This window comes from Eurypyga helias, unplaced genomic scaffold (assembly GCF_000690775.1).
Source record: "Eurypyga helias isolate BGI_N326 unplaced genomic scaffold, ASM69077v1 scaffold37582, whole genome shotgun sequence".
Lineage (NCBI taxonomy): Eukaryota > Metazoa > Chordata > Aves > Eurypygiformes > Eurypygidae > Eurypyga > Eurypyga helias.
Genome location: NW_010234854.1, coordinates 5,900 through 25,585, shown reverse-complemented (window position 1 = coordinate 25,585; position 19,686 = coordinate 5,900). Strand labels below are relative to the sequence as shown.

At 39.3% G+C, this 19,686-nt stretch overlaps 1 protein-coding gene across 1 annotated transcript in view; it reads left to right on the top strand.

Moving 5' to 3' along the window:
* The window catches only part of ARID2 (AT rich interactive domain 2 (ARID, RFX-like)), a gene marked incomplete at its 5' end in the record, with an annotated part of 33,984 nt that overhangs the window by 11,815 nt on the left and 2,483 nt on the right, over window positions 1–19,686 (top strand). Inside the window, 5 exons of the mRNA XM_010146579.1 lie at window positions 8,978–9,126; window positions 14,490–14,628; window positions 14,729–14,814; window positions 19,459–19,582; window positions 19,677–19,686. The exon at window positions 19,677–19,686 is cut by the window's right edge and continues 82 nt beyond it. Of these exons, the coding sequence (XP_010144881.1) occupies window positions 8,978–9,126; window positions 14,490–14,628; window positions 14,729–14,814; window positions 19,459–19,582; window positions 19,677–19,686 (508 nt within the window). The remainder of the gene's footprint in view (window positions 1–8,977; window positions 9,127–14,489; window positions 14,629–14,728; window positions 14,815–19,458; window positions 19,583–19,676) is intronic.

The following is a 19,686-nucleotide window of genomic DNA, read 5'->3' as shown; positions in this document are numbered from 1 at the left end:
ATGTTTACTTTATCAATACAGTAGTGTTGTTCGGGTTTTTTTCTGCATGACAGACTTTGGAGAGGGTCTTTTTTGTTCGTTTTCCCTGATTTTTTTTTTTTTTTAAACCCTCTGAAAGTGGTTACTTCCTAACCCTTTACTAGAAATGAGGTATGGCTGTTGTTGTATGAGCATTAATCAATAGAGATAATACTGTTTAAGACTATTCCAGTCTCTAGAACGTGATGGCTAGTGCTGCTTCTTTTTCTGTGTCAGGGGAGGTTTCTGTTGAAAGCCCTTCTGACTTTCCTTCATCCTAGTTGCCAGAAATCAGAACTAACTGTTAACAAGTTTTCTTTCTTTTTCTTTTAACTGCCATACCACACAGAGTTATGTTTTTAAAATGTCTTTAAACTCACATGTAAATTTGCACTTAGGCTTTATATGAGAGATCCATATTTTTCTGATACTTTATTTATCTTTGTTCTTACTAGAAATGAATTGACCAAAATGATAGTGCCTTTTAGGAGCACAGGGAGAATGAACTAGATTTTCTTTAGCATGGATGAAAAAAGCAAGTTACACCTTGCTTTTTACAGTGAGTCTTCAGCTGATACACCGTTTAAATTTCTGTTACAGCTTTGCTAAAGATTTGACTGAAATATAAAATGGTATGGCTGTGTTTCTGGAATGGAATAAATATCATCTGTGGTTAGTTATTTCCTGGACATGTGGCTGACAAGAGTTTTCACTTGTGTCTCAACCAGCTATGACTTTCAGAGTTTTGAGAAGAGGGGAGTAATGCAGTTAACTATCATGATAATAGAGAGGGGAAAAAATATTTTCTGTGCTGATAGTGTAAAAAAGAAACCATCACTATTGTTACTAGTTCCTACCTTTTCCATTATCTGTACAAACAGAAATGTTGCTAGCTGGCTATGCCATTCAGTACAGATTTTGTGGGTGGATGTAACTTGGTTTGATATCTGACTCTGTGGAAGTTGGCTTGTTATGCTGTCTGTAGAATGCCCTTGCTTTCTTCAAAATTACAGGAGTGTGGGAGAAAGGGAGTTTATTAGTTTTGATCTTGGGGAACAATCTAACTTGTTAGCTAATTGCCTGAACCATTACATATGGCTGTTTGAGTCATGTCTGCCACGGTGGTGTTAGTGCTGACTTAGAACAGAACCTGCTTTATAGCACACTGTTCAGATATGGTGAGCATCATAGTTTGGCCTAAGACTTTTTATGGATCTTTACCACATGAATCTTTAAAATTTATGTGTTGGACTACAGAAAGTACCAAAATCATTCTGGCAGCTCTTTTTTGTTTCCAAAGCTGCTGAGCAACTGCAATAGCTATTGTTTTGCTGGAAAAGCAGATGTTAATATTTCCAATACTGAGTCTGCTTTTAGGAATATCTTCAAGACATCCAGAAATACTAAGGTATAGCCAAATTCTCATGAACTCAGTTTGAATTTTAATGATGACTTCTTCTGAGGTTAGGGCCTGGATCATCTCCTATTTTCTCCCTCCCATTTTGAGACTCTTCCTTGTATGACAAGCAGCTTTCTCGTCCCTGACTTTGAGAGGCAGCAGCCAAGGAAGGAACACTTTTCACTTGAGAATCTGCATTGTTTTATCCTCTCTGCAGTACCTCAGGTGTACAGGGTGTCTTGCAGAAGAAACAGGAGTACATGGTTCTTCTTGAAGGCAGTGTGAAATTTATTATAAATACAAGCCAGTAGCGAAAAATAGTGAGGAACAGAGAATAAAGGGATATTAGCTATAGCAAAATTGCATAGGTGCTGAAGCTGTTAGTGTGTGATTTCCTGTTTGCTTGTCACCTTACAGCTTTACTTGAAAGCAGAGCTTGTACTTCAGAGGAGTGAGAAAAGGATAGAGGAAGAAAATGTTTAATAACATAACATCCCAAAAGGAAGGCTGGAAAAGGAAATGTAGAAGACAGAAGAGGGAGGAGAGTATTGCTTATCAGCAGGATTAGTTGTCATGAACTGCAGGGAGGAGAAAGGGAAGATGCTTGAACTGAAAATTAGGAAGGACAAACTAAGGGGGAGGGAAGGGAACAGCAAAATGAGAACTAAGGAAAGCAAGAAAGGCTGAAATAATTCTTAAGGGAATGTAAAAGTTAAGAATAGTAGTTTGAAATGGGCTAGTACTATATGCTTGGAGGAAAAATGTTGATTTAAATGGCCTATTAAAATAATGACAATTATATACATGCAGTTTATGGGACAGTCCATATAGTGCTATCAAAATCCCATGAGACAAGTGTAAGTATCTTCTCTGTGTAGTCTTGTGGTTGTTCCATGTTAATTACACACCTCTAGCAGAACTCATTGAAAAATACATACATACTGACTTTAAAGGTTTCTGGGTTTTTGTGCTATTGTACAAAAATTGGGCTAAGGGTATATGGGTTATGTCAGAAAAGGAACATACGATACACACAGTGTTTCTATTTTTTTCTTGTTTCACCATCTGTGTTTTGCAAGCCCATGAAATGCAGTCTGGGAGGAGACAGAACTGGCACTTCACTTCCTTGGCTTCCTTTTCTTTATTTCTGTGTTCCCTGCTCCTGGCTTATTTCTTTCCTGAGGCATTGTGCTGGACCAGTGGATGAAAAAGAAAAAGAAATGAGCAATTACTTACCTGTACGCTTCATTTTCTTTTCCACTTTTTCTTACTCCTCTCCAAACGCCTCCAAAACATCTATTGAACATAACCATGTCGGTTTGTCCCAATTGGTGTGTGTTTTGAAGGAATGCTCTGATACCATGCCAAGTTCCTAGAAATGAGCAACTCTGATTTAAAAGCCAGATAAGGCAATTTAAAGTAATCACATCCCTGCTCATCGCTGTCATCCCCTCATAAACAATGCACTCCCATTTCTCTTAAGGCCGCCCACTTGAAACGTGCTCATGTGGAAATTTAGGTGGCAAAAACGGTGTGAGCGTGAGCATTGCCTTAACGATTTGCTCCTGCTCTCTGTTGATTGGGAAGAATTACTATGCACCAGAAAGCAGGTGTGTAGCCCCAGGAGGTGTAATTCATTTCTAGCCACAGAGCAAATGAGTTTCTCAGCTGGAAGTACTGAAATACAGAATCTCTATGCTTTTATTGCTCTTCACTGGAGAAGCACACTGTTGCAAGGAGACTTAAACCTCAGTAATCTAGCAACAAGCAAATAACACTTATTTTAGTGCCTACCTATCCACCTGACCCTTTCCTCACACTGAAATCCTACTCTATTAATTTTCAGTTTATAAGCTATCTTTTTATATATGTTCATTATGAGGAAGAAGCCAAATGTAAAATTTTCAGTAATACCAAACTGTAAATTCTATGATACTTCAAAATGTATTTTTACTAATCATTAACTGTTTACATTCAGCTAAATGTATGTACTGTGGGTGTGCACATATTAACGACGGGAGGAAAAAAAATGCAGCCTAATCCTTTTAAACTGCATATAGCACTCTGTCAACGGGGCCCCCGCCATGCTGGGATGCATCCCCTGCTGATGGCATGGTAGGCCTTCTAAATAAAATGGGCAGGTGTCATGCTAAAATAGAGTTATCCATTAATATATAAGGGGAAGGGCACCATTCATGAAGTGGAGATAGAGGCCATTTCTGGCCCCAAGCCATAGGGTTTGTTTTTCCTACCACACAGGGAGCCCGTGTGCCCAAATGGAGGAGCTCTTGTGCATAAAAATACATCAGTATCTTTTGTAAACAGTCCATTCTAGTCAGCAGAAAGCTCTTAGCTTTACTCTTCGTTTTCATGACTAGAGTTACTTATTTTGTTTTTATTTTCCCTCTCCTCCTCCCAGTATCTCAGTCTCAAGTCGCCCAGTCTGTAGATAAATCTCCTCCTGCTTATTAAAAGCAGGCTGTAGTATCTGTACCATAAGTAGTCTGTATGGGTATTTAGGGCTTGTATTTATGTAATTTAAGAGTTCAGTGCAAACCACACTGTCGGGGCAAGATCAGCCACATCAATGCAGAAATATATCCAAGAAAGCAGAGTCTTAAGAGGACCATCAGTATTATTTTCTATTTCATCTGTAATACCAATGTCTAGCTTAGTAACAGATCGAATTTGTAGAGTCTATACATAAGGCTAGCTCTTAAAATTTTGCTTGAATTTGAGAACTGTCTCATGTTGCAACACTTTACTAAATTATTATTTTTTACATGTATTTTTTACTTTATATGCTTTCATTTGTAACTCTGAAGACTGCTGTCAAAGAATTTTCCTTCTAGGTGTATTGAATGAGTGACCAAACAGATCCCTTCAAAGTAAGCTTCAGGGATGTAGTTCAAGGAACATACTTGCAGTATGAGAAAGCAGTACAGCCAGTGGTGTTAGCCTTGGCTACCCATCGCGTTTGTCCGGACATGTCGGCCCAGGGAGCAAGGTGGAAGACTGTTGTTTAAAGCATCCCTATCTGCATTTTAACAGTCTGCACGGGCTCTTGATGAGGCTAATACCTTGTTGCTATCTTTTGTGTGGTCAGTTCAAAAGTGTCATTCTTACCTTGAAGATAAGAAATGACTGTAGTTGAAGGTAGCTGGTGAAGTTCGGGTTAATTGAAGTTAACATACTGGAGAGAAATAAGTTTAACAGTTGTCTCCACTTTTTACTTTGTACCTCAAAGAATTCTTTATGCATATAGTCACAGCTCTCTGTTGTGCAGGAATTGCAATAGCTGGATAATGAAAAAACGTTGCTTTCCAGGGTGGAATTGTGCCTGAGCCACAACCTGCTGTGATGGAAAGTCCATTGCAGGGATCCTGATGGCTCTTTACCAGGCAGCTCCAGTTCAGCTGAGCTGACTAGCTGTGCCTCAGCATTTGCTGTGTCTCCATGGTGGGCCTTGATTTCAGCTCTGACTCCAAGTGCACTTCTGGTAGAAGAATGTAGTGGTAGAACAATCTGTCTGATTCCAGTTATGTCCAGTGGAGCTGAGCATGGTGCAGGCTCCACATGAGAACAAAATTGCCTTGGAAAGCAGAACAACTGCATTTATACAGCACTGAACCTGAGCTGATGCAGGCCACAGCTGCTGTGTTTGAGGTGTCCTTAATTTGCAGTGCAGGTAAAGAGCCCACAAATAGTGTAACAGTGACCGTGGTGGTTATTTCTGCTTTCCTTAGTACATGATCCAGTCAGGTTTTATCTCTGAGGTAAACTATGGATGGCCAGCAACCTGCATAACTCAGCCAGCTTTGCAGAGAGGATATTAAAGTGGCAGAAATCTTAACTTCTATCATCAAAACTTGAGATTTTGCATCTGTGCCCCGGCACTGCAAGCTAGAGACATGCCTTGAATCAAGATCTTGCTGCCAAGACCCTAGCAATCAAGAGCAGGGTAAACAGAAAAGCTCCTGTAAAGCAGATAAAAGAATTCAGAACTTGCTGGTTAAGGGATTGCTGTCAGAAACTGGCTTAAATAAAAAATTGAGTTGTCAGAGAATAGTATTTTTGTGCCTATTGACAAAAATTTACTTCAGACTGCCCTGAATCTTGTTACCTGTCATACTGAAGTCACTTCTTTGTGCAGTGTGTTAGTTTGGGCTCCTTTAACACAATCTGTTACGTTCTGGGTCACCCAGAAACCCGTCAGGCGTGGCTACAGGCAGGTCAGTTGATGTGGAAGTACCTGTCATTTAGGGCAAAATTTGCAGACTAGCCTAGGTCCTCTGAGACAGAAAATCACTAAATATAAATGCATTATTTTTATATGTGTGTGTGTGTAGTACAAGTGTATATTTAGCTGCTCTGCTTCTGTTAGTGTTTGGTTTCTCAGGTTTTTTTGTATTTATATTCTGGATAAGGACTCGCAAGTCCTTAAAAACGGCACCCAGTGGACTGATGAGAGAGGGGTTATATGATTTGGTTATGTGTTTCAAAAGAAGAGGTAGGTGATGCTACTTGAGATGCCTTTCAATCCGTAGATCCAGTGAGATCTGATTTGCGGAAGTGCTAAGTGGTGGCAGCAAGTCATGGAGAGCTCTAATCTGAATATAAAAAGATGCCATGAGATGCTTTCAAGTGTACTAGGGGACTGGGTGCTTGATTTCTTGAGGAACCTGGTATCATTACATGTTTTTGCTAGAGGAGGAAGTTCTGTGAAATCTTTATGCCATAGAGATTTTTTTTTTTTCAACGTTACTTCTCCCAGAAAGACTCTATTTGGAAAAATAAAATGTCTATCATAGTTCTGTGTGTTAAAGAGAGAAGCGAGTTCACATAGGCATTGCGTAGCAGTACTGTAAACAAGGTAGCACATAGCAAGAATTTCTAGGTACGTTTTCTGGAAAAAAGTAGTTTTAATGCCTGAAGAACAAAGTATGCCTGATTTTAGTGGTGTCCTGTGTGTCATGCGTTACAGAATTGATACGTGAAAGTAGAGGAGATGAAAAAAGGAAAATAAAAACTAGTGGTATTTCTGATCTCTTGAATTAAGAGAGGAAAGCTTTGAGATGTTAGAACTTAAGTTTCTAAAATAAAACCTGGGAAAGCAAATGTATGTTTATCTGTTGATTTTAAAATATAATCAAGACAGTTGATAAGGGAGCAATAAATCTGACTTGAAAATACATGGAAGTTGTAACCGCCTAATGCGACAAGTTTGAACAAAGCTGCTCTGCTTTGCAGTACAGCAGTGATAAAAGGATTCGAAACAACAATTATTTTACACATTTATTTTCAATGTCTCAGCTTTTTTTTCCTGTCTCTGAAAAAAAGAAGTGTAGAAAGAAATTGGAGGGGAAATTGAATTTTAACTATTTGTCCTGAAAATCGTTTCCCTTTCTGTGCACTTCCATTTTCAGCATGTAACATTGTGTTGTATGTATCGGATCTCCTTGTTTAAAATAAACAATTTTTTTAATGAGACGGTATTAAAACCTTTGAATACCAGTAGGAAAGCTTGCCATAAAACCCTTGAGAAAATGCACAATTCTGGATAAATTGCAGGGTTTGCTTAGAATGGAGTAAATAATACATGAACCGCACGCTGAATGATGAGAATGAAATGAAATACTGGATTCATTCATTAAGCTCGCTCTCCCTCCAGCACATTAAATGAGACAGAAGTTCTATAGGGATAAAAACTTGTATAAAGACCATCGTAATGTGTTGATGCCAGGATGCCAAGTGAAGACTGCAAAGCAAGCCGTACTGCTGACCACCGATGATTACACTTCCAGCTTCACTTCAAAAATGCCTCATTAAAGGGACGATGGTCTTAAAGGGTTCCACTGGTGTTTACCTTTTGTTAAAAGATACATTGTGAAGATTCATACCCCAGTCTGTAAAATATCTTAGAGATCTTTAGATGAAAAGTATTGCAGATTTCAAGATGTTTGGTTCTGACTAATGGGCTCGAGTCCTTTCTTACAGATTTCGACACACGCAGGTCACAGTCGTCATACAACAGTTGTGCTGTGTTCAGGAGTTTTGCAGTGTTTTGCCATGTTTTAATCAGGATTTATACTTGGATATGGGAAGTGTTTTGGTTTTGGTTAGGCTTTTTCGCCGTCCTTTTGATCATGTTATAAACCTTATACGATCTGTGATCATTACTGAGGCGTTACCTTGTGTGACTGTCCTCAATGCCAGTAGAGAGCAGCAGGAGGAAAACTTAAGATCAACATGCAAATGAAATGTCGGAAGTTGCACTTAACTGTTTCCTTACAGTTCAGGTCTAAAGCCGTTCAGTAACAGAGCTGTAAGGGTGTGAACAGAGTATTGTGTGCAGCATTTGAAAGTGCTACTTTTGTAATATTCTTAAAACACAGACTTTGAAAGTAGTTTTTGTTTGTCTCGAGCGTTAACATTCCTTTTCTAACAGTAGGGAAGAAAAGAATGTTAGGTGTTTATTGCTAGATAATATTCAGAAGTTTAATGGGTTTTATTGTCAACATCTTTGCAAACAACTTTCTGGCCAGAGCCTTGTAGGAAAAAAGAAAGAGGAGAAACAGGGTTCTGACATAAACACTGACCTGAAATGGGAAAGTCTAATGTTCAGTATCTGTTGTTTGGGGGGGGTGTGAGCACATTTATTACTTGGGGGAACACGACACATGACACATTTTGGCTTTGGTTTTAACTTTTTTAGGTCACTTTTAAGACAATTTCTATTCACTGTCAAAATAAGTGTTTTGTAATATTGCAAGGGGAACATCTTTTTCCTTCCTGAAATGTTTGTATTTCACTGTATACAAGTTGTAGGACATGTTCAGGCATTCTGGGCATGTGGTGTTCTGTAAAAAGGTATGTGTGCTGTCTGGTTTTACAGGAGCTTAAAGTATTATAAAACTTGACAAATTATACAGAGAAAAAGGTATGTTGTAGTTTAAGCCTGCTGGCCTTTGATAGTGTTTCTTCAATATTGCTCAGTTTACCTTTTCTTACACCCTCTGTAACATAGTACTGATGTGGCAGTTCAAGAATTCCACAGATGCAGCACATAAAACCATCTCATCAAAGAACACAAAGTGGTTTTAGGTGTATCAGTACTCATTTTACTACTTCTGGCAGCATTTTCTCCTACATTTCCGTAGGAAAACAAACTACTCCCTGTGCTGATGATATTGCAGCCCCTTGAGTTGGCATGTTTTTTTCTTGTCTTAAAGAACAAATAGTCTTTGCAAAATAATGCCAACCTTTGCTCCACTGGTGCCCTTGAGAAATTCCTTTGCGCTCATAATTCTGTATTTGAATTTGGGCATAAGGTCTAGTAATCTGAATAGTAGAAACTTCTGCATGAATACCTCAGTGTAAAAGTTGTATGTCCCTCACGCTGTTGTGTCCATGAATGCTTATTCAGGTTCCAAAGCATTAAAATCTGAAAACTTGTTGTTAATTAAAGTGTAAAACAAAAGATCTCTGAACAAACAGTAAACTGTATGTCAGGTCTTGCAATAAGCCCTGTTTAAAACTGTGTTTTAACTTTTTCTGCAGAGCACACCTGCAACGTCGATACCAACAGTGCAAGTACAGGGCCAGCAGATCAGTCTGCAGGCGCCGTCATACACTGCAGCAAGTCAGCACGCAGAGCAAATGAGAAAACCTGGACAGAACTTCATGTGTCTGTGGCAATCTTGTAAAAAGTAAATGGCTCCTTTATTTAACTACCTCTTATTAATATGTAACAGATGCTTGTGTATAGAAGGTGATTCTCTTAAGTTCTATCCATTCTGTTTCCTTAAGTTGCCTTATACTTTGCAGGGGGGGAAAAGAAAAAGTGGAAAGTGTTGAGGAAGCTGAAGCTGAGATGGGGGAGTGCCAGATATTTGTCTGCTCTCAATTATGCTTCAGACCATGTGGCTTTTTTAAATATATTGATTCTTCAGTAATAAATAAAATACTGTCATGTAGTTAAAAAAAATGAATTCCTAGCTCTGAAGCTTGTTCTGTGTATTGCAAACACAAAACCAGTTACTGTACTCCAGCTACAAATCATGTCTTGACATTTTCTTATGTTTCCAGCTTTTAATCTTTCTCGTGTTTCCAGTTCTGCAAGAGGAGGGTGTTGCACTTCTGTGTGCTGGTCAAAGTCTTATTTAGGTTATGACTAAGTTAAGCACTTATGATACCATTTGTGTGCCACAGGACTCCGTTGTCACGAAAGGAAATAGAAAGGATTTTAAGACTAGGCAGCAGTGATGAGACTATTTGTGATTATTCGTTGTTGTCCTTAGAGAGGAGTGTGCTGGCAGACTTTGGGATGTAGGCTTATAAAAACCCCATACTGCCCTTTTTATCAGCATGTGCATCTTGACATGGAGTTTTAAAATAACACAGATGTGTGAATATGCTTAGCTTGCAGTGAAGGGTACAGATTGGTGAAACAAAGGTACTTGTCAAATAGCCACTTTGAAAACAGTGAGGGAAATTGCATAGCACATAGGGTGGGCATGGAAAAGGGTGGGACACTTCATCGTTGTAGGACAAGACAAAAGGCTGATTTGGCAGAAAGCTGGAGCATAGACATTGAGAAAGTTGGGATGAAATGATGGAGAAGTTGGAATCTTTGGAATTGATGGTGAAAATAAGGCATTTGAACAGACTTAGGGCAGTACTGAGGGACGGTGAATTTGTAGATCCCTGAAGCTCTAATTCCTGTTTCTTTTGTTCCTTACAAACATCATCCAAATATCATTAAGTCAGTGCAAGACCATACAGATTTTAGATAGGACTCAGACTGGTATTGTAGAGATCTTGCGCTTCTTAACAGTTTTGCCCTGTTTTCACCTTGAAAGTGATTTGTGTTTCTTTGGTAGGTGGCACGTCTCTATGTAAGAAACACATGTAAGGCTTTACTTAGATTTTACTTTACTGTCTCACTGCTAATAAATATAACCGCAGAGCCGTACTCTACTGGCTGCACAATAGATGCGTAGACACCTGCATTGGTACAGAAGTGGGTTGTACCGAGGTGGAAATGAAAAGCTCAGGTGGTTTCTTAGCCCAAGCCTTGCCAATTTATACCATCTTGAAAAGTTTGCTGAACTACGGTTTTGAAGTATAAGTTAGTCACCAACTTTAGACATAAAGTTATGTGAGATAAGTTTCGTGGAGTTGAGGTGACGTCTAACCGTGGAACAGGTCATGTCACATGTGAACTAGGATGTGAATATGAGCAGAAAAATTTTGGGGCAGGAGGAAGAACAATACAGTTATGATTATCTTACATTATCAGTCTTTTTGTAAGCCTGTCTTTTATAATATTAGTCCAGTAAGTTTTTGTGAGACTGAAGGGCTATGAGACCCATATTTGACAAGTTGATCTCTGTGTTTCATTTCAAAGATAGTGTACTATTTCTGTTGCTTTAGTTTTTCTTGTTGCTGCTATATGCTGGGTTTTGTTCATGGTTAAGTTTCATTATTTTCAAAAGCCTTTGGAGATTTTGCATTGATAGATTGTAGTCCATGTGAGACACAGCTCTTGTTCTTAAGCTGCCTATCACTTTTAAAATACTTATTTCAGCTCCAGCCTAAAACCAGTTTAGATAACATTACACTCAGTCTTTTCTGTGGTGAAGAGAGAACCAAAACATTAAGTTTGCATCTTCCTCTAATGTATATTGTTTATTCGTGTTCTTTCAACAGCATGATTAAAAACATTACTATCAGATCTGCTCTAGGCTTCCTGCTTCTAACAGACATAAAGAAAAATCTGGAGTTGCCACCTGTTATTATAACTGTTTCATTTATAGCTCTCAATCTTAGCTGTTTGTATGGAGTTGTTGAAGCAGGAAACAAGATTGTTTTGAGTGGGGCATCAGTCTGTGTGAACTTTACATCCACTACTTGGTTTCATTCATGATTGCTTAGCAGTTTTTTTTTCCTAGGTATTAAGCAGGCAGGTTCATCGTAGTAGAATGGTAGGACAGTGCTTCTTTGTGGTGTTCAGAGTTAACTGGAAGGATATGACAGGAGGCAAATTTGATAGTCATTTGCACCTGTTTCTCTATGCATATTCTTTAGTTTAATTGTCACAACATATTAGAATTCAGTTTTCCTTCCAGGATGTATTGCAGAAGGCAGTGAAGGCCTTCAAAAACATTTTCTTGAGAATCAGAATAAATACAAATAAATAAAATACTCTGTTCTTTTCCTACCTGCTAACTTGGCTGCTGCAGTCAGCAACATTCCAGTGGCGTGGGTGTGGATTCTGCTGTTTTGGAACTGAATTAGGAAACATTATACCAAGATTTTGAAATCAAATGCAACAGATTTAGTAGTGTCTGAAGACCACAACCAGATCAGGCCCAGTTATGCAAACAGTTATAATGATTTGCCTCTCGAAGATGTATTCTGGTTTAGTATCTGAAGCAGAAGTACAGCTCTGAAAGGTGTCAGTCAGCACACTACTTGGCATTGAGGATGTAACAGAAAATAGGTGTTTTCCGTTGAAATTCAGCTGTCTGCAAGTACTGCTAATTGTATTCAGCCTCATTTAAAAGCTGCTGTTGTGTTTCACAGGTGGGCAGGGGATGTCTGCTGTTGAATTGCTTTGTATTACAAAAGTAAATTGGAAATGCTACGGAATCTCCACTGCCTGTCAAGTCAGCTATTAGTTTAATGTTATGTTCAGCAGCTGAACAGAATGATGGTGAAATCATGAAAGTGCAGAACTAAAGTCTAGACTCAACTAACCCTGTTCTCAGTACTTAAGGGTTTTTTTATTATTACCATGTTTAAGTGTTTCTTTAAGGAAAAATAGTTTTTCTCTGCAAAATGGTGGTTAATTTGAATCTTCTTAGGTCAGTGATTTAAGTATAACACTGAATAATACAATGAATGAACCAATATAGTTGAAATAGCTTTATTTTTCTTAAAGCCGTGCCATGTTGAATAAAAACTATGTTTTGGGTTGCACTTATGCCATGAAATTTGTTTCATCCATGCCAGGAGTTGTGCCAGGCTTAAGTTTACATACTGACTTTCCCCTTTTTTTGTGGAAAGACATCTTTCTGTCTTCTGAAACATCAACTTGCACTGTTGAGCCATGTAGATGTAAAACAGTTTATTTTAACTTCCTACTCTGGGCTGTCTGCACCAACAGCAAGAGACAGGTATTTCTCCTTCCCAGCTTCCCTTCAGTAAGGGCTGACTAGCATGGAAAAGATTAATGTTTTTTGAGAGTCATATTTATTGGCTATGCAGAAGGTAATTGCTGTGTTACCGGTGGTTATCGCAGTAGGATTTAGTTTATAATGAGGACTTGTCTGGGGGTGAAATGAGCTCTCGGACATCTTTATGGGGTTTGAGTAACACTTACACTCAGGCCCATGCATCGATGGCAAGTTTGTTTGCATAATGGCCAGTACTGGAGTGAGTGGTAGGGTGGGAAGGAGGTGGCTGGATCAAAGACCTACTGATCTGCTGTTGCTGTGCTGAGCGCTCCGGCTTGAACTTGTCCATAAGTGACTGCTGTGGGTTTAAGATGTTGCTTCCTCCCTGGCTGCTCACTGTAAGTCTCCGATTGGAGGTCATCTCCCTCCTGGCACTGTTCAGCCCAGGGAGTTAGTCAAACATCTCAACACAAATACTTCTCTCGTTAACTGAAACTAAAATACTGGCATGTGAACCGGAGTGGCTGAGGTGGGGGCACGTGTTTCCTCTTTGGTAAGACTGCTGCGCCGCCGGTGGCATCTGTCCAGCAAGTGTGTGAAGACAGCTGGTGGTGATGACCCTGAATGGCAGCAGCTAGGTCTCCAGACCTCTTTTGTCCAAGCCTTAAGTGGGTGTTGATGAGCTGGGTTAGTTGTATTGAAATGAAATGCAGGCAGCTAAGTCTTTTGTTTATTTTGGCCATTTTTTTTCTCTCTCGAAGTAAGGGCTGTAGTTTGTACAACTTCAGATAAGTTGTAAGGTGGATCTAGACTAAAAACCCACACTGAGTCAGTCGCTATTTCCATTTTATATTCTCTGAAATACAATGGTTCTCCATTACCATCTGTGTTAAAATAACACATCTTCCGTCCTTGTGACAATTTGAAAATAACAAATCTGAAGAACTGTTGACTCTCCAGTATTTTGAGGGGGCGTTCACAGTGAGTTGTAACTTTTCTACTGCTTGGAAATGGAAGAAAGCCCTTACTGGGCTGAACTTCCTGCAAGGTTATGTCACACCTGAGCTCTTGCCAAATAGAACATGCACAAAACATGAAACACCCCGCAGAGAGCGTTACAGGGCCAGGCTTAGGACAACTTAATCTTTTCTATTGATGCAAAAGCACTTCATTTGCTGAAATACCTCATGTCCTGTGCTTTGGGGCTGTCGGCAGGCACTTTGAGGTTTTGGAAAGACAATTAAAAACTGAGGTTTAGGTGAAGATGTTAAAAAGGGTCACGTAAGTGATATTTTTTGACTTCTGTGTGCATCAGGAAATGACATCTAGCCGTTTCCCTGATATTTAGAGTTTGGGTGCTAAAGAGCACTAATTTTAGATTGATCACTTACATCCATGCGTGCGGTATTGAGAGCAGATAGTGTGCATCTCTCCCAATAAGTTTAAATAAGGTCTGAGTTTCACTTCCAGTCAAGAAGGAAAACAGGAAAAGGAATACATGAAACTCAACATTTTAGCTGTCTGTTGCTGTATTTTGCTTGTATTACAAAGAATGGAACTCTTGGAATTAACATGCATGATTTCTTTGGAATAAATAAATAGAAATATAAAAGAAAGATAAATAAATAAAAATATAAAAGAGAAATAAATAGAAAAATAGAAGCATGATATTTCCATTGTATTTGGCAAAACCACATTGCCAGTTATTGGTAGTTCACTAGTTATGTATATACATGTTTTTCCTTTCAAAATTGGATGAACATTTATCAATGCATGGCTCGTTTCAGACAACAAGAATTTTTAGCCAGTATAGGTTTATGTTTGCGATACTGTGCTTTACTCTTGCCTGGAAAAACCCCCAACCTTAAATTCCTCTCTCCCTCTTTTTGTAGGTGGTTTCAAACACCGTCACAAGTCTTCTATCACGCAGCAACTGAACATGGAGGAAAAGATGTCTACCCAGGGCAGTGCTTATGGGAGGGATGTGAACCTTTCCAGCGGCAGAGGTTTTCCTTCATCACCCATTTACAGGTGCAGATTTTCGTTCAGATACTACTTCAGAAAATAGGAGGCATTTCTTGGTAATTTTTTCACACACCTTTTTCACTGTCTGCCTCTTTTCCTCAAACAGGATAAGCACTGTTCCAGAGATGCTTTGCTTGCAGGATTAAAGCAAGATGAACAAGGACAAGCAGGAAATCAGAAGCCTTCCAATAAGTAAGAGACCTGAGCCTCATTAGTGGTAGTGAAAATAAAAGGATTAGAAATTTCTGTATTTATAACTTAGCTTTTCATGGGAAACTCTGGATATGTAGAGTCTCTAACAGTAATCAAATTTGAGGTCCATTGTGGTGAGACAGAATGGGTAAAGGAGGGAATAGATTCTGATGGGAGAGATGTGGTTGCAGTTATAGAAAGAACAGGTAATTCTTTAAGGTATAGATGGTCAATACTCTGATTAACATCATTCTCAACATATTGTCCTCATTTTTCCCAACTGGACAGAATTTTATACTTTTATCGTAGCAGGAAAGTGCTTGTAATCCAAATGGAAAGTTATTTGGTGTATACAGTTCATCTGTTTCATACAGCTGAGATGGATTGTCTTGTAACTTGTTTTATTCCTTCCACTTTTCTGGTCTAAATTTGGATTGATTTGATCCAGGGACTCTTGTAATAAACTTCCCTTTAAACAAGCAAACAGGGTAAATACCAACTCTTCTGAGTCTTCTAATTTTGTGCTGCTACCTGGAATAAGATTGAGCTCTCCTCTTTCCCAGAATTATTTCAGCCACCTGGAATTAATATTGGAGATCACAATCCCATTGCTGTGGGGTTGTGGGGATGGTCATGTTAATATTGGAGTTATTCAGGGTTGAGTTACTTGTGTGTGTGTATTAGACTAGGTCTTTGTTAATAACTAACTGGAATCTCTTTGTTGCAAGCTAAAGATGTAATTACATGGTCCCAGGCAGATTTTTGCAGTCTGTGCTGTGGCTAGTTAAATTGCTACCAAGCTGCTGGAGGCAGCGAGTATGAAAGCTGAGAAATTTAGTTTGGGAGTCCTTTTAATATAAACAAACTTTTAAACACAGACTTCTGATTGCTTTGTGGTGCCTTGTTTCATTACACTGAGCAACATTCAAACCTCTGAAAACCACAAAATGAAGATTGATGGTAATGTAGTTGTTAAGTGGGAAGTATAGGGCTGATCCATCTACTAGCATGTTGTGATCTCAACTCTGCCTCCTCAAAAATATTCCATCCCACAGATAACACAACCAGTAGTTCTGTGTCCTCAGGCTTCTTCAAAAGTGGCACAGGTACTCATGTTAGAAAAAGCATTCGTACATCCTCTCTTTTAAGGCACAAATCGCAAATTAGGTCAAGTTCAGAAAGTTGGAATTTATATGCATAAGCAGTTCTTGCTGGAGTATAGAGACTGCAATATCGCCAGATCCGAAGGATGTGATTTCAGAATACAGGTTGAAATAAGAGCATTCCACTTCTTCAAGTAGGATGTTTTCAGCCTCCCTGTGCCACCCCTTGTTTCTTCTCATGGCTGTGCACTGCTTATGGTGAGAGCACTAGCTCTAGTTTTTGTCTCATGGCATGGTGTATCAGTTCTGTCTTAAAAAAAAAAAAAAACCACCCAAACTGATAATTCAAAGAAGTGGGTTTGCCAGATGAGTGGAATACACTTGCCTTACATTAAGTTGAACACCAGGACAGCTGGGAGGTAAAGGAAGGGATGAGACCTTTCTCTGTCAGCACACGTGACAGTTAAATATACTCAGCTGTTCTATGAAATCACAGAGGTGCCCTGTCTGTTTTACTCCCTCGTCTCCATTACTCCTCTCTTACCAAATAACAAACAGCAGTGTTTTGATTCTGTGTAATGGATAACTCGCATAACTCAGCAGCAGCGCTGTAAGATCATGTTTGCACAACTGAAAAGGGCATCCAGCTACATGAGGGACACAACACTTGGTACTGCTTTCCAGAATCAGGGACTTGTCATATAAAACCCTAAGCTTGCTACAACAGGTCACCTCCAGTTGGCTTGATGGTCATATCTGAAAGCTGACTTAAAACGTCTACACAGAATCACAGAATGGTTTGGGTTGGAAGGGACCTTACAGACCACCTAGTTCCAACCCCCCTGCCATGGGCAGGGACACCTTCTACTAGACCAGGTTGCGCCTCATCCAATCCAGCCTGGCCTTGAAGACATCCAGGGATGGGGCATCCACAGCTTCTCTGGGCAACCTGTTCCAGTGCTTCACCACCCTCTTCGTGAAGAACTTCTTCCTGATATCTAATCTACACCTTCCCACTTTCAATTTAATAACCTGTTGCCCCTTGTCTAAAAAACCCCCCCCCCCCCGCTTCCTTGTAGCCCCTTCAGGCACTGGAAGGCTGCAATAAGGTCTCCTCGGAGCCTTCTCTTCTCCAGGCTGAACAAGCCCAAGTTTCTCAGCCTGTTTTGTCTTAATTTACTTTTTGTTGAGTCCTAGAAACTTGTCAGATATGTCAGCACACCACTGATAGTCCATATGACTAAACTCTTGTATGGAGCTGAAGCACCTTAAAGAACTGGTACGGAGATGAAACATGTATGAGCATCGATTTTCAGGCATTAGGCCCTCTTTCTTCACTTAATCCCTCACCATTTAGTAAAGCTACACCTACTTCAGCGAGTGTAGATAGAAGTGAGTGTTACTTCCAGTGGTGCTGGAAGTAACATCTGTGGAACACAGCGCAGCAAACAAGGGCCCATTCCCCTGATCATAATTTCTGTCTGTCGCAATGCCATACGTACTTGAAAAAACCTGTAAATTGCTAGTACCGGGTAGGAGAAGCTGAGCTGCATTACAGAGTTGGTTGTACACCTTAATTCTGTGTTTCTTTGCTTCTACAGTTGTATTAACTCTTCCTCTTCTGGTTTTCAGAGGTAGCTGACTATTATGTACTGGAAGGTCAGGTAGCGCTAGCAACTAACTGCATGTTGGCTGTAGCTTCGTGCATTTGAATCTTTTTGGATTCAAGTCAATTTTTTTTCCTTGTTGCCACTGAAGTAAAGGTGGTAGCGTGAGCTACCGAAAATATTCTTCATGCACCATGGGGCAGGAGATGACTTTAGATCACAAGATGAATGGTATGGTTTGAAGTTAAATTGAAAATATAATTAAAGAATTTCAAGAAATCTAGATGTTTCTTGAGAGAATTACTTGCCCACAGACACAAGTCAGTCCACTTGATGTCTCAGTAACTCGTTAATCAACTTCTTTGTTTTCCCAAATCAAAAAGAGAAGACAGTCTTCTAGTGTATTCTTAATTTCTTGGAACTGTACTTTTTTCAGTGTTTCAAAAATCAAGGCAACAGTACTTCAGCTTTCTGAAATACGGAGTGATAGCTCTTGAGAGACTTTGGGAACAGCCTCTGTCAATGAATCCTTGTTGCTCTCAATATGAGGAAAACAAAAATGTTCCAGAAATCAAAACTGAGGATGATAATTCCTTTACTGTGGTACTCAGTCTCCTATAAGCATGTGTCATTGCCCAGCAGTTTCCTCATTCAGCCCCTCCCCCTTCTCCCTTTAGTTCATAAAGGTTTTCAAACTCTTCTTTCCATGCAGGGTGGTGATCAGCAAAGTTTTTAGGGAGGAGTCTGTCTGTTACTACTTCTTAATTTTTTGTTTTGTGGCTTAAAACCACTCACATGAACCCTCTTCTTAGTTTTTAACAAGGTTTCCTTGTTGTTAGAATTTCAGATTGTGGAGAAAGTCTCACTGAATAGAGAATGCAAGTTTTGTTCTTGCAGTACTCACAGTGAAAGATGCCTAAGTAATACTCTCACAGGCTAGCTTTCATTTTAAAAACCGGCACATTTGGGTTTGATTTATGCTACCTTTGCAAGTAAGCACTACTGCATACTTCTAATCAGGTTCTACTAGGATATTAAAAGACTTCATAATAATGATGTTCAATATACTGAAGCGTGGTGATATTTTTCACTGTTGGTACTGCAGAGCTTTCCTTTGAGGTGACATTATGAGCCTTACTCCTTAAGTGAAGTTGATACTTGCACGTTCTAAACTCTTAAATGTATGAGTAGTTTTGAAGTTTTGCATGAAACAGAGCTTTGGCTTCAGTGTTTAATACTGAAAATGGAGAATTCGCTTCTGCTGTGTTTGTCATTTGTACCACCTTTATGAAATACCCTGCTTAATTTATTAATCTCAGTCTGAAAGCTGCAGTAACAGGTAATTGGTTTTTACCAATGTTTGATTTCATTTAACAATTAGATGTTTTATGTCATAGATCATGGCTTAGTTCATGTTACTTTATATTACTCCTCACTAACCACAGTTAATATGCGTTTTATATTGTCTTAGTGTCTCGTGGTCCCAGTGAGCTGTGTTGAGTTTGAATAGCTGTATTTTAAGGACATTGTCTGGCCAAATCTCAGATGACATTTGCATAGCTGCTATCCCAGTTCCTGTTAAATCCCGCCTGATAAAACATTCCTTTGACGAGGTGCACTTCAGGAAGTGGCTGTGTCATTAGTACAATATATTACTTTTCCATCTCAAATGTCATGGGTGACGAGCAGTACTTCTTCCAGAGAAGGGTTTTTTTTCACATAAAATAAAGCCCGTGACTCTTCCGAAGGCTTGGCAGTAAGGTTTATCTCTGCGGAAACAAAAGACAAATCACATGCTGGCAGCCGGCATTAATGGATTTTTGTGTCTCTGTTCAGATAGGTTAAAAAATTGTCAAAATAAATTTTCAGAGTTGTTAATCTTCCAGAAAGTGGTGAAAGCGTATTTTTATGAATTCTTTTCTTTACTGATGTAGGCAGCCAGCTGCAGGGGGTACTGCCTCTACTCCCAGAGCACAGAAGGCCATTGTGAATCATCCGAGTGCTGCCCTAATGGCATTAAGGAGGGGATCAAGAAACCTTGTCTTCAGAGATTTCACAGTTAGTATTGTTTGACTCAACTATGAGATATTAATTGTTGTCTGCTACTACGGGGCTTTTACATGTTTGGTTTTTTTCCTCTTTACTTTTGTAGGATGAGAAAG